The 13,846-nt window shown below is 40.2% G+C and overlaps 1 protein-coding gene across 1 annotated transcript in view; it reads right to left on the bottom strand.

Moving 5' to 3' along the window:
* Window positions 1-5,462: 5,462 nt before the first annotated feature.
* The window catches only part of BBX (BBX high mobility group box domain containing), a 91,012-nt gene continuing 82,628 nt past the window's right edge, over window positions 5,463-13,846 (bottom strand). The window contains exon 15 of the mRNA XM_016195674.2: window positions 5,463-11,220. Coding sequence (XP_016051160.2) covers window positions 11,133-11,220 — 88 coding nt within the window. The 3' untranslated portion in view covers window positions 5,463-11,132. The remainder of the gene's footprint in view (window positions 11,221-13,846) is intronic.

Raw genomic sequence — 13,846 nt, 5'->3', positions numbered from 1 at the left:
CAGCTAGCTCCCGGGCAACTGGGAAAAACACATTCTTTGTAAAACTGGGGAAGGTGGATCAGGCTGCTGAGTGGCTTGAAGCACATATAATTCCATTTAAGCATCTTGGGTACCAAGTCCAACATCAGCGTCACAGAATACTGGCCTTCGTTTTTGAAAACAGAGGTAAAGAGGGTAGGAGAAGTGCCCGTTTCTTAGCTTTTATTTTGTATCCTAGGACACAAGAAGGTCAGTCATTGTTTACATGAAATCGGATCACCCTTCTACCCGATTTCAGGCTGAGAACCCCATGTGTGGTAAGTTTTGAAGGTAAATGGTTGAAGCTAATACAAGGTTAACATTCAAGTTAAAAAGTTTTAACCTTAATATACAACATTGACCAGGAAGAAAATAAAAGGAACCAAGAAGTGTGACTTGCATCGCTCATCCATAGCAGTTTAATCTTGAAAGCCTCGGCTGTCCACGTCTTGGAGCCAGCACCCCTCAGCAGGGCGAGGTGATCCGCCGGGAAAAGTGGTTTCCTGCTGTGACTGGGTGTCCTCCAGGCCCCCACCTGCTGTGCAGTCTTGCCAAGTGGTTGGTTCTGTCTTGTCTTTGCTGATGAAGGCCTCTCTTCCCCAGGAAATATTATTCATCAGCTGATTTATGACTCAGCTCATCTTGCCACCACCGAATACTGGCGCTGCCCTCGGCAGTCGGCTCAGAGGCTGGGACAGGTTCTATCTAAAGTAGATCTTTGGCTGAGGTGCAGGTGGCATCGGTGGCAGGCTAGAGTGTCACGCAAAGGCAACTCGGAGGAGAAAAGTGCACACCCGGACCAGAAAACCAATTTTTTTTTTTTTTAAAGAACATATGGAATATTGGATGTGTGGGTAGGAGTGAAAGAAGAAACCAAAAAAAGTAATTCATATGGATAAATGCCCACACGTAGAAAAAAGTCTTGGTCTGATTCCAGTTTGAACACTGTCCCGAGGACTGCGGCATGCTTACCAGTCCACCCGTGTGCATTCCTGTCCGACTTTCTGGTCCCGTGTCAGGGTGTCAACTGGGCTGTGAAGACCTTCTTTGCTCTCCAGCCACGGTCCTTGGCACACACTAGGTCCTCGGGAAATGTTACTCCATGCACGACCCACTCACTCATTTAAAGTCTGATCTTTGGGAAGTGGGAGAAGACCGATGAAGGCTTTTGGCAACACACATCTCATCGACAGTCTTCGGGGCCATGAACAGATGCCTGATGAATTTCAAATTTAACTGTTTAATCTTCTAAAACTTTTCTGATTTCTTCCATAGATTTCAGTGCAGTTTGCCTACCTAAGAGAGCTCATCCTGCTTCTTAAAGCAGATGATTTTAGAGTTAAAAGAATGTCTTCAACTATGGCTCCCTCAAAAGGAGATTTTGATTTGGTCATACTGACATGAATGCTTAGTTTAAAAAGTAGATATGCAGCCTTCAGCACTCCCAAAGGGGAAGTGATCCCTGAGTCCTGGATGAGAGCAGGCATTTCCTGTAGTGAAGTCCTTTTTAGAGGCTAAGGGTTAGCAAAAGAAGATGCAGGTGCCCAATTTGGACCCAAACTGAAATGGGAGCAGCACACATCAAAAATGAGAATCCTAGCCCGGCCAACAGGGCTCAGTGGTTGAGCGTTGACCTATGAACCAAGAGGTCAGGGTTCGATTCCTGGTCAGGGCACATGCCCCAGTTTCGGCTCCATCCCCAGCAGGGGGCGTGCAGGAGGCAGCCGATCAATGACTCTCTCATCACTGTTTCCATTTCTCTCTCCCCCCCTCTCCCTTCCTCTCTCTGAAATCAATAAAAAAATATATTTTAAAAAATGAGAATCCTACACAACAGTTGATTTTTACTCCGGGAATCCTCCTGGAGCAAAAGATTTGTTGTCATTTACCCTGCCATAAAAACCTTATTCTCAATGGAGAAAAAGTAAAGCACAAAGCGAAATCTAAAATAACTCTTGGGGATGTGGAAGGGGTGTGCCATTGTTGAAGAAAAATGACAACACTGAAAAATTTAAATTTCAGCAATACGCAAGAGTTGGGACAAAAGTGAAGGAGGAAAGATGCAGTAAAGGAAGGAGAAGGAAGTCAGGGAACCATGTATCTGGCCACCGCAATTACCTACGGCCAACTGCTCAAACTGTGCGGCTTGACCTTCCCACTTCAGATACGCCTGGGCCATACCAAGGCCCTGCTATCAAACTGCACATCGGTCCTGGATCAACTCAGCCCGGAGGTCCCTCTCCCAGGACACGCATGGAGGCAATGTACACCGATCCTCATCATGGATCTTCCCCAGAGACTTTTTATCACATTTTGTCAGTCTTGGACAGGTGTGGCCTTGTCTTAGCAGCACCTGCTTTTCTTGTGCCAAGATCTCTTGTATGAGAATTTTAAAGTAAATCTCTCTGTACAACACTAACACATACCCATTTCGTCAAGTCTTCCAAATGCCGCTGATCAAGTTTCACATGAGTTTATATGTAACTCCTTTCTGACAGCCTTTGATTTCCTTGCCTAACCTCATCTGCACTGCATTCCAATGGGGAATTTCTGACCCCCAGAAGGTTGTCTTGTTGGTACTTTGCAGGCATTCAATGCAGACTTGCTGAACGAGTGGATTCTTAGAGGAGCAAGACGTAAGCAGTTTAATGGACATGAGGGATGGGTGGCAGGACTTCTCTTGAACTAAACAAAGAAAGGGAGGTGAAATATTTTCATGTGCTTAGAAACAGAGAAGTGGAATGAGGCACACAGTTTTTAAACAAATTTATTCTAACAATACAGTTTTGATTTTGATTGATAGACAATACAGGTTTAATGCAGTGAGGCTGGCATCTACGTGTTAAATACTTCTATTCACAAGAGGGGGTTAGATTTTCAAGGACTCGTGCAGAATGCTGTTCTTACATTTTTAATATACTGCTATAAACACTCAAGCCAATATTTACTATGGGAGAAGGGAAAATTTTAATTTTATAAAATGTCTAAACTTCTCCAGTATTTCTCTCAAGGATTATATTATCTTGGAGGAAAAATTTTAAAACTACCCTCAATATTGCCTTCCTATTAAATATATTTCAATGTTTCAAATTAGGTGGTAACTCATTACCTATTTTTGTATCTACCTACTAGTATTACATTTCTGTTGTTTGTATATATTTTTTCAGTGCTTACGTTTTTTTCTGGAATATAGGAATTTTACCTAATTTGCCTTTCAGAAGCACCACGGATATGATGCCTATTGTAGAAAAGATTAGGGAATAATCATCATTCTACTTAAATACATTTCTTGGAAATAGTTTCACGCTGGCTTTAAACCCATTTTGACCTTTGGCACTGAACTTTAAAGGCCTATTCGTATGAACTTCCCCTTTCCCCCCTTCATCCTCAGAGAGGAGTCACACATAAACTCAAGACACTTCCAAACTCACATTCTTCTCCTCTGACTCTGCCATACACAACCCTGAGAGAGAAAGACCTTTTCAAAGTTCCCTAGGGTAAGGGATCGCCAAAAGCAAGAATTATCATTTTCTCTCTTCCAGCAAGGGATTTCATTTTGTGCTTTAATTTCTGGCCTGTTGGCCCAGAATTTCAGATTTTAAAAATCTTTGCCACCAGCCTTCCAGAGGTCATCTAAAATTTTGTCTCTACCTCTACAATATATTTCACCCGTGTAGGTCTGGGGGAGGAAGAAAATACTGGGAACAGGGTTGGAGGCAAAAGTGTAAAGGACATACAGAAGTTTATGAAAGTTTTATATAACATCATAAAAGTTCTAGCACTTGGGCCTTTTTAGACATTGAGTCTGGAAAAGAGGAAAAAAATCATAGAATGACATGCTAAGGGCTTTGTTTGATCAAGTTCTTTCTGGAAAACTGTGGGTCAAAAAAAAAATAGAAATATCTAATTTAAAGTGTTTTCTAGTTCCAAATAATCTTCACTCCAGCAGTACTATTCTTGTGGCTCGTGGATTCCTTCTCTTTAGATAGGAAATGAACATATTTTTGGAATTGTGAGGAGGGGATACATAAAAAATATAAATTGTTCATATTAAAAGATTTGTTTTTAAAGGACATATCTGAAGTATTTATAGATGAAATCACACTTCCGGGATAAACATAACTGAGGTTGGGGGAAGAAATGAAGGAAAATGGGCAAAATACAGATGAAACAGGAATTGAGAAAATGTTATTTGTTGAAGCTGGGTAATGGGTATGTGGAGCTCAATATGCTAGCCGCTGTTTGCATAGATTTTCCTGTAATTTCAAAAGGTGGAAAGATTTCTGATAAATTAACAATATTATGTCCTTATAGCATGCATGCAATGAAGTCAGTATTAGTTTTAGCTCACTTATTAAGAACCATTTTATTTGCATATCCTACCTGAAAAGATTGTAACTAATACACGTAGGACCATAAAACCACATATATGTATATTCTGTCACTTTTTTTTTCTAACAGTATTTATATTCTTTGGTATGGAACCTCCACCCCCCAAACACATTTGACTCTCGGTAATTCAAAGGAGTATTTAAAAAAATGTAATTCATTAGGCAGACTAATTTCATAGAAAATCTTCCAGTGCTACATATTGAGTTAGCTATGAGAATTTAACTTATGGTGGTGTCTCCTGAAACAGCTTACCCCTAATGCATCATGCCTTATGTGTTTATTTCAAAGAAAGTTATACTTAGCATCTTTTCAATATACTTAAACATATCTGCCCTAAAGTTGAAATAAAAATAAAATCGATTAGCATTTAATGAGCATCTCTGTTATAGGCCCTATGCCAACATATTTGTGTGTATTCTTTGCATCTCAGCAATGGTGTGAGGAAATATTATCAACATTATTTAGATGAGTGAAGTGTGGTTCAGAGAGGTCAAAAAACCCAGCGGTAAGTCAGTGGAGCCAGAATTTGAAGCCAAGTCTGTCTGAATGAAAAACCTGTTTGATATAATTATAATAATTATGTACTGATAGTCTGTGTGTGTTGTTCCAAAGGACAGAAAACCATACTCAGGGTCCCGAGGTTCAAAAACACTGTTTTCAGCAAATCTGAGGTCTGAGTTTATAGTTTAGGTTATAGCTTAGGTTTAGTCTTAATATCATTTGCTTAAGTTGTTACACTTCAGGGAAAGATGGTCTGTCCAGGTCACACTTTTCCCAGGGAGGCGCCTCAAAGATTCCTGTCCTGAGGAGCAGAGTGAAGCTTATCTTCTTTCTTCTGCTGGCTGACCCTGCTCCACACTTCAGGGAAAAGCAAGTGAGGCTGCTCAAATGGTAACTCTCAGACCAGCAGTTTAGGGGAGACCATCATTTGACAATCTGAACCAGCTACTTTTACGAAAGCATGTCCTCTACTGTTTTTAGTGGGCATTGTATATTGAAGGCACACACTCCATGGCCAGTAGTGTGAACATAAAGAAATATATTTGAATATCTTTAAAATATTTCAAATTTTTATTAAATATTTTTATTCAGTTTTAAGATCACAGTTAAAGTACTTTAGCATGTTATACACATGACTTACATGTGCAATTTTTAGAAATATCAAATTACGTATAAGATTTTGAAGAAAGAAATTATATAAATGTGTATATTGACTTTTACTACACATACATCTAGGAAAGCAATAATTCTGTTGTACCATTAAGTAGAAATCATTTATTACATGGCATGTTTACATCAACTCTAAAGAGAACCGAGCCAATTTCTGAAAACAAAAAAGAAAAAGAAAAAAAGAAAAATAAAGAAAATGAGTGATTCGGTCATGCTGAAACTGTCAACAGACTTAAGATCTGGTGGTCAAATGAAGCTGTGGTTAATTTATGACAAATAAGCAATGCAAACCTATGAGAAAAGCTCATAATCTGGTGTGTGGAATCTCAGGTGGTTTTTATTCTTTTTTTGATAAATTCCTGAGAGCAAGAGACATGTTTAGCGCTAATGAAACGAGAAACGTTGCTGAGCATGTGCTGAGCTCCAGATCATGAACCTTCCCCGCCCCCGGTCCTGCGGCTCAGAGCCGGAGGCACTGACACCAGGCGTCGGGGACATGAGCCAGCCCACTGGGGGCCACAAAGAGAGCTACGTTAGTCTGTGAAGCATGCGCGCCTCTGATTTAGAGCTTGTGAGGTAAGATCTGCGGTGTGGGTGGGAGGGTTTGGAGGCATTGAACTAGGTTCTTGTTACTCAGTAACCAGTTCTGACCTAAGTTATTAGGAAATCTTTGGAAGTAGTAGTTATGTTCACAACAACTAACTCTGTGCATAAAAATCAATTTGAGGGCAGGATCAGTTTTGACCACTGGCTGCAACAAGTAAACAGTGGCCAAGAAACTTTTAAGTACAAGGTTTCCTCTTTTAATTTATTAGTATAAATCATACCACCACACATAAAATTTGGCCAGGAGAGGAAACATTTTTTTTTTTTTTTAAGAAAAGGTATATTTATATTTTTTAAAGAAAAGCATAGCACAAACAGATGGAGGCATATGACAGAATCAGATATTTGTCTTGATTTACTCTTTTGTTGCTTCTTGGTTCTGAAATGTAAGGAAGATAATATAATGTCCCCCCTGAAAAGGACAAGGTCATTTATTATGTTGTATAATAAACTCAGCTATCACTTCCAAACTAAAGCAAAGCAGTCCACCCAGTCCTGAAGCCTTCACCAGAAGCATCTGGTAAGCGGAACTGAACAAACGGTTTCTTTTTTAAGTACAATGTTAGGAATCTAAGTAAGATAATTTTTAAGAATGCCGAAACTCAAACACAAACTCCAAGTCTAATTCTTTGGGAATGCTTGTATAAATAAAAGCAACATCGAATGAACCATTAGGACACTCTTTGTAAGGTGCAAAACAGGTCCTACGTGGGGCAAGCTAAAGTTTAATTTCCACCCAGCAGTCGCTCTGAATACTTTATAGGTCAAATGTAATAACAGCATTTGCTTCTGCTGCCCACTTTCGGCAAATACATTGTTTTCTCTGGAGAAGGCGGTTTGTGAAGTCAAAACACTGCAGTGGAAAATAGTGGCACTGACGGTAGAAGCAAAACAAGACAAACCTTTGAAACAGGACTTAACTGAAATGAGCTCTTAAAGCCGAGGTAGCCCATTAGAATTGGCCTTATCTGAGGGCTCTGTGGAGCAGTGCAATCAAGGAGGGGCTCTTCCCCGGCATCACATACACCCCCACGATCCCTTTCCGACCGAGGCCTCCGGGCCTCCTGCGGCTTCCTCCCTTCCTCCCGGGGAGCGCGGCGCTTCTCCGGGTGCAGGTGCCGGCTCGGGCCGCCAGCCGCTGGTCTCCAGAACACTTGGGATTCATACAGTAGTTTAGCAGGCAGCATGGTCCCACTGCTTCACATTAATGCCAAATGCCAAACTTGGAACAGAGCTATTGGATCATCCCATCCCTCCCTCCCCCACGCATACTGTATAAACAAAAGATGGCATTCAGTTTGCAGCTTCCTCCCGGTTCTCTATCAATTTAAAATTTGCTCGAGTTTTTACATAGGTGCAAACACTGTCATACGATGAGCCAAAGACTGCAGAGTGCAAACAAAATTTTACATGACTCAGGCGGAGTGGCATCTGACTTAACAAGGAAATGACAGGACCAGCCAGACTTGTTCGTAGTGTTCCATCACTTTTTTTCCTGCAGCAGTTTTAATGGCAGGAACTAGAATATCAATGATAACGTGGGAATGATGTCAGCATTTCGGCTTTGAGATGACCTTGGTAGAAAGCTCATCTGACAGAGTTAAATAAATATATTTGATAGAAGTCTGTCAGAATTACAACAGTATGATTTATCCTTTAAAAGGGGTTTGACTGAATTAACACTTTGGATAGAAAAGCCTCATGTGGGGACAGAACCTGTATCTTCGAAGTGGCGGTGGGACACTTTTCCTCTTCCTGACCTCATTACAGTATCCAAACAAACACAAACTTTAAAAGGGTGTCTTACAGTATTTTTTTTTCACTCAGCTTCTTAGAGCTGCAGCTTCAGTTACTATAATATACTCTAAACACTTCAAAATTACATAGGAGATACCCAGAATAACTAAATAAATAAGAGGCTAAAGGAAACTGGAACAGTACTGTGTCTCCATCAGAGACTAAACTATCCACTTCCAGCATCACAGAGAAGGGCTAGGACAACTTTTTTCAAAAGATTTATATACAGGTTTGAATCCAGAAATTAAGGTTAAAAGTATAAATATTGATAATTTCAACTAAGTTCAGAATGGTTTCAGAAAGATATGATACAACAATTTAGAATAAAACAGAGCAGAAGAGCATCATATTTTGGTTTGCTTGAGATATACATAAGGTGCAACAACTTTTTCTCTTGAGGATGCCTGTGGGACAAATGTTAGTGTAAATGGTGCTTGCTGGCAGATTAAGGTACAAACTATAGCGATACGATTTTCCAAAATAAAGAAGAATGAGAGAAATGAAATGAAAATGATAAATGGGGGGGGGGGGGACACTACATGTTGGTCTGAAATATTTGTGCTAACAAATGTTGTTACCTGAAAATACCAACACCCCTTTCCAGCAGATTCAGGGCATGAGAAAAGCACTATTATTGAAATTAAGACTTGCACTCAGAGAAACGACAAGGCGAGTGTCTAGAGAACTATAAAGCTTTGCAGGATTTCTGCTACTCTCAGTGCCTAACCGCTTAAAAATTAAGCATTTCTACAAAAAGGTTTTTTTTTTTTTAAAACAGTCATATCCAGTAGCTTGCCCTCCCGCTCCCACCCTGCCCAAGGGAAAAGCCACTGAGGTTTAGGGAAAGCAGATCAAGTAAGATAGTAATCGCATAGAAAAAAGCAATCTTTTGTTTGCTTCTTTTTACAAAAAGGTCCCATGAATATACAGCAATCTCTTGAGGAACTCTACTGAAATGTAATCGGAGGACTGAAGGAGGGTGCTCTGGCAAAAATAGATCTATTCTAACGTGTTCTACAGAATAACAAGTTAGTACCATTGTCAAGGTGCATGTTCTGCACCGTACAATTTTTGTTGTTGGTTTGTTTTTTGGATTTTAGCTAATAATAATTTTAAAATCACTGCTAGCAAGTGGTCCAAAAACTCCCAACAGCCACCAACACTGGGACCCAGCAATTTCCAAACATTCAATTTGTGTTTTGAGATTTAGAAAATGTTAATAAAACAGCATCATAGTAAAAACATTAGGCTGAAATCTGGGGCTGCTCACCTGATTTATTTCTATGTGACTGGGGTTAAGCTTTCACCTCTGATTAACCTTGCTTACGAATTCCTTCTCCCTCCATACACACGGTGAGTATGCATCTTTGAGAATATCACACCACTGCTCTGTTGCCCTCTTTACCTGCTTTGAAAGAAAACCTCTCTCTATTCTTCAATTCTGTTAGCATGTTGTACATATTTTCCAGCACCGAAACTGAAGTAATATCTACAACCATGAAAAGCTAAACCTAGTCAGGACAAATAGAGTCATTTTTTTAATATGGCTATTAGGTCAAATTACAATTAGAAAAAAATCATCATTACAATTCAGTCAAGTATAAATAAGAAAGCTAGATAAAACCTGTAAACTGTCACCACTTAGAGATCTAATTCAAAAGCTTCAAACCTGAACTAATACTATCAAAATCCTGCCAATAAAACCAATAAAAATTATTGCTGGAATCCAATCATTGAAATTTGGTAGTTTGTGCTGTGATGCAAGAGTGGGGAGATAGTTTGTGCTATGGAAGAAATACCCTGTAAAATCTGTAGCCTCTGACTAATTTTGATTTATCACTTTGCATCTGTTGCTAGGAAACAAGACACTGAACATCAGGTGGTTAAGTCAATATGTTGAATGTTCTAAGCCAGTTAATCCACTCGGCACTGGCATATGTATGGTGGGTTTTATGTTCAAAAGCAACAAAACACAAAAAGGAAACAGAAACTTGCAGGTGGCCCTTTGACTGAGAGTCCCACTCCGGTCAGGCATACCTCCCATGTCATTTACTCAATACCTCCTTAACAACACAAACTTGAAATGGCTCTAAAAACCTGCAGTGCCCATGAGGCTGTGCATAGCAATTGCTACCCGTCCAGTCTGTCTGGGATGATGGAAAAGGTCTGTGGCTCCAAGTCCACGTGGAGTGAGTGTCTTCAATGTGTTCAGAATAGTGAAGTAATAAGTAATAATACTAAGGTCACTTCTGAATAATATTTTTCTCTATTTTTTTGTTTGTTTGTATGAACGATCCATTGGTCACTTAGACCCCTGTGTAAAAATAAAAGAATCCTCAAGGCATGAAAACATCAGTAATCTGTAATCTGCAGGACTCTTCCCTCGTCTGGGAAAATATTTGCCACAATTTGCCCCAAGCAAATTATTCTTGGTCACTCAAGGCTAAGAAAAAAATTCAGCTTGTAAGAATTGTAATTTTTTTTCTCTTTTTTTTGCCAGCAAACTACCACTCTGGTGGCAAATATAAAAGTGCAGAATATATGGACCACGAGGCCGAGCATACACCGCTAACAATGGTACATCTGCCTGCCCGCGCTGCATGGGAGTCTCGGAACAGGCTTTTTAATATTATTCTACAATATAAATGTAGGTATAACCTATTATATAAACCATCTTAGAACTTAAATCTCCATGTACAAAAAAGACTAAGAATATCTAATAATAACTAGTGCAGTGCGTCAGTTTTTGTTTTTTTGTTTTTTGTTTTTGTTTTGAAAGAATAACTAGGTAATATACGAAACTAGTTTCACACTCTCTGTTGGTAGAAGAGATGCTGGATGAGCTACAGTAAAGGCAGCCTTTTACCAAGTGACCACCTCTTACCGTCAACAGCCTTCAATGATCCCCCAGGATCACTCCATTTCTGCTCATTATCAGACAGAGAACATAACCCACAGAGACTCCGGGTTTCGAACGAACAAATGGGCCCAGGAGGCTAATTTCTGCTTCAAGTGAATCTGGGCCGTGTAGGGCAACAAGCACTTGTTTGCAGTCTATATTTCCCACCACATGGACTCACTAGCATCCCTCGGTAAAGACAAGGCTAGGGTAGTAGGTAAAGCACAAAGTTTTACAATGAAAGGGCGCTTCACTGGTCAGCGCAGGAAATAAGTACAGGAGCCTGTGGCATTTCTTTTGGCTGGCCATCGTGGGTGAGCGGAGTAGATCTCTGACCTCTGTGAAAGAAGAGAAAGGAAAAAAAAGAAATCCCTTATTCAGGGTATATTATCAGAAATAGGAGAGGATGATGCATAACACATAGCCTGCCAATAACTTGTTTAATAGCTACGGCTGACTTCTTACTTACGCTGTTTAATTAAAATCAATTTTGTCCTTAGAACTTCTTTCCTTTTTTTTTTTTTAAAGAATTTCTTACCTCAATTCCCCTCACACAACTCAACAACACAGTGTGTACCCCACTGACCACCTCCATTTTGTAGAACCTGAAGCAACAACACATTTGGGAAATTCCCTAAGAATTGGGAACCTTTAAGTCAAGGGTTGAGGTTCTGGAACAATAATCTTCCTCTAGAGTCACCGAAATTATAAAGATGACACACTCCTTTCCTTGACTTGCCTGAGGGGAAAACTTTCCTATCCTAGTTGATAACTGCCAGGCTCATTTCTTAAGTTGTGTAATAATAAACCAAATTTAGAACGTAAGGCCAATAAAGGCAGTGGTGCCTGAAGAGAAAGAGGTGTACTGTGACTCAAAAAATAAGTGAAAACATCAAAACCCTCCTAACTTAAGATTAAGTTTCACAGGCATATGGACAGAGGGTGTATAGGGGAAAAAGGCAAGTACCGACTAAATTTTAGTGTGAGAAAATCCAGTTCATTTGGGCCCAAACCAACACACATGGGGAGAGAATTCTAGGCAAGAATAGAAAATTCACGGAAATTCCCATCATCTGGATTGGAACTACACCTAACATAGCTGATTCCTCCCCTCCCTACAGCGTTTAACGAGTAGGACAAAATACAATTTATTTCACAGTTATAATAAAACTGTTCAAAATACTTGGTAATTTCTACAGAGCTTCTCATTCTAAAAAGATAGGCTTGGGCACCTCCTTGACATTTCCCAACAGGCCTCCCAAGCCTGCAGGCTGCCCACCTGCTGCTCTGGCCTGCGATGGTCTGCAGCGCACAGCACAGAGCTGAAAGTATGTGCTGGAGCAGCAGTGGTTTTTGTTGGTTTGAAGGTTTCAATACAGTATCTTCTTCAGATTACATAGAACAAAAGGTGCTATTTTAAAACTCAAATTATATCTGCTCCATAACTATATCCTCTCTCTTGATGAACAGAAAAGAAAAACAATGTAGATAAAGGACAACATTTGGGGATGTCAGAATCCAATGATCACTTAGCCTAAGATATTAGGATTTCAGAAAAACAAAACGTGTGTTACAACCAAACTTCTGGATTAATCTGTTTTTTCATGTGGGGATGCCGTAAGCACCAACTGTTCAATACGTTCAACCCTGTTCAAGAAAGATGAAATTAAAATGGTATTATTTACCTTTAAGACTGAATATATAGTAATATTATAAAGCCAAAAGAATTTAATAAGTATGAGAAAAGGAAACAAAGAGAAAAAAGACAGGAAAGTAAAAAATGAGAAGGAAAATGTAAAAAAAAAAAAAAAAGAGGAAACAAGAGGAGCAGAAATTGGGGTGAAAGCCCAGCTTAATCAATGGGAAAGGCAGGCAGGAGCATGATGGGAGAGAAAGGTGTGGCTGCAACTAATGACGGTTCCAGTTCCCCGTGGAGGGTCAGGAGATCCTTCTTGACTTTCCGGGACGTGAGAGATGCCTGCGACAGCAGCGCCGTGGAGCAAAGGTAGACGCTGGAGTTCAAGGACCTGGGTCCAAACCTTAACTCGGTTTGGCGGCATGATCCTGGCAAGTTAATTCACCATTTGGTCCAACATTAAAATGGGACTAAAAAGACCCACCTGGCAGGGTTGATTTTAGGATTACGTTTAATGAACTTTCCTCCTTATAAAACTCCTCGTAAAGGAACAGGCTCTCAACAAAGGTTTAATTAAACATCCTGTTTCCTAAGTTTTGTAGAACTGCCTTTTTACACTGGGTTTTCGAACCTAATGTTAAGATTTCTTGTGGCAAGAATGCCGGTAATAGCAGGTAGCATATTTCTACCCCTAGCTCTGCTGACCACCCTCTAAATGCCTAAGCAATAATTAATTGATGGGCAACCAGGTACAATTACATGGAGTCTATAGGTAGAGGGTGGCCTGGTAGCTCTCCTTTCACAAGTAGGGGCTAAAGTTACAACTAAGAGGCCCTGGGGGGGAACTGTCTTTCTAGATAGTAAGAACACTAACCATTTGCTAAACTGATAATAAAATTTTAGTGAGCAATATTGTTCTTCTAATGGGAGGTAAAAACAAAAAAAAAAAAACCCCTTACTTACACCACTTTTTCTATGCTGCTAGCTAACTCAGGCAGGCATAATTCAAGAACACCTCACTTATTCATTCACCCATTCATCCACTATTGTGCCAGGGACTAAGGAAGCTGGGGACATGGAGAATAAAACCAGTGCTTTCCCCCCCCCAAATACACTGGAGGAGACAGAAGCATGAACAAATAGTTACAAATCAAAGTGGCGGCTGGCCTGTGAGAGGTGTATAAGGAGTACAGAGACTTCAGGGGGAGTGAGAGAAGGCAAAGAACGAGGGTTGGAGGAGCACAGGCCCGCCGGAGAGGAGGAGAAACGGAGGCAAGAAAGAACGTGGCTCGTCTGGGCAGGAGCGAGCAACCCCAGCTGGCTGCAGG

The sequence above is a fragment of the Miniopterus natalensis genome, chromosome 6 (genome assembly GCF_054644295.1).
Source record: "Miniopterus natalensis isolate mMinNat1 chromosome 6, mMinNat1.hap1, whole genome shotgun sequence".
NCBI lineage: Eukaryota > Metazoa > Chordata > Mammalia > Chiroptera > Miniopteridae > Miniopterus > Miniopterus natalensis.
The sequence above is the reverse complement of the archived record's forward strand: the minus strand, read 5'-3'. Positions and strand labels throughout refer to the sequence as shown.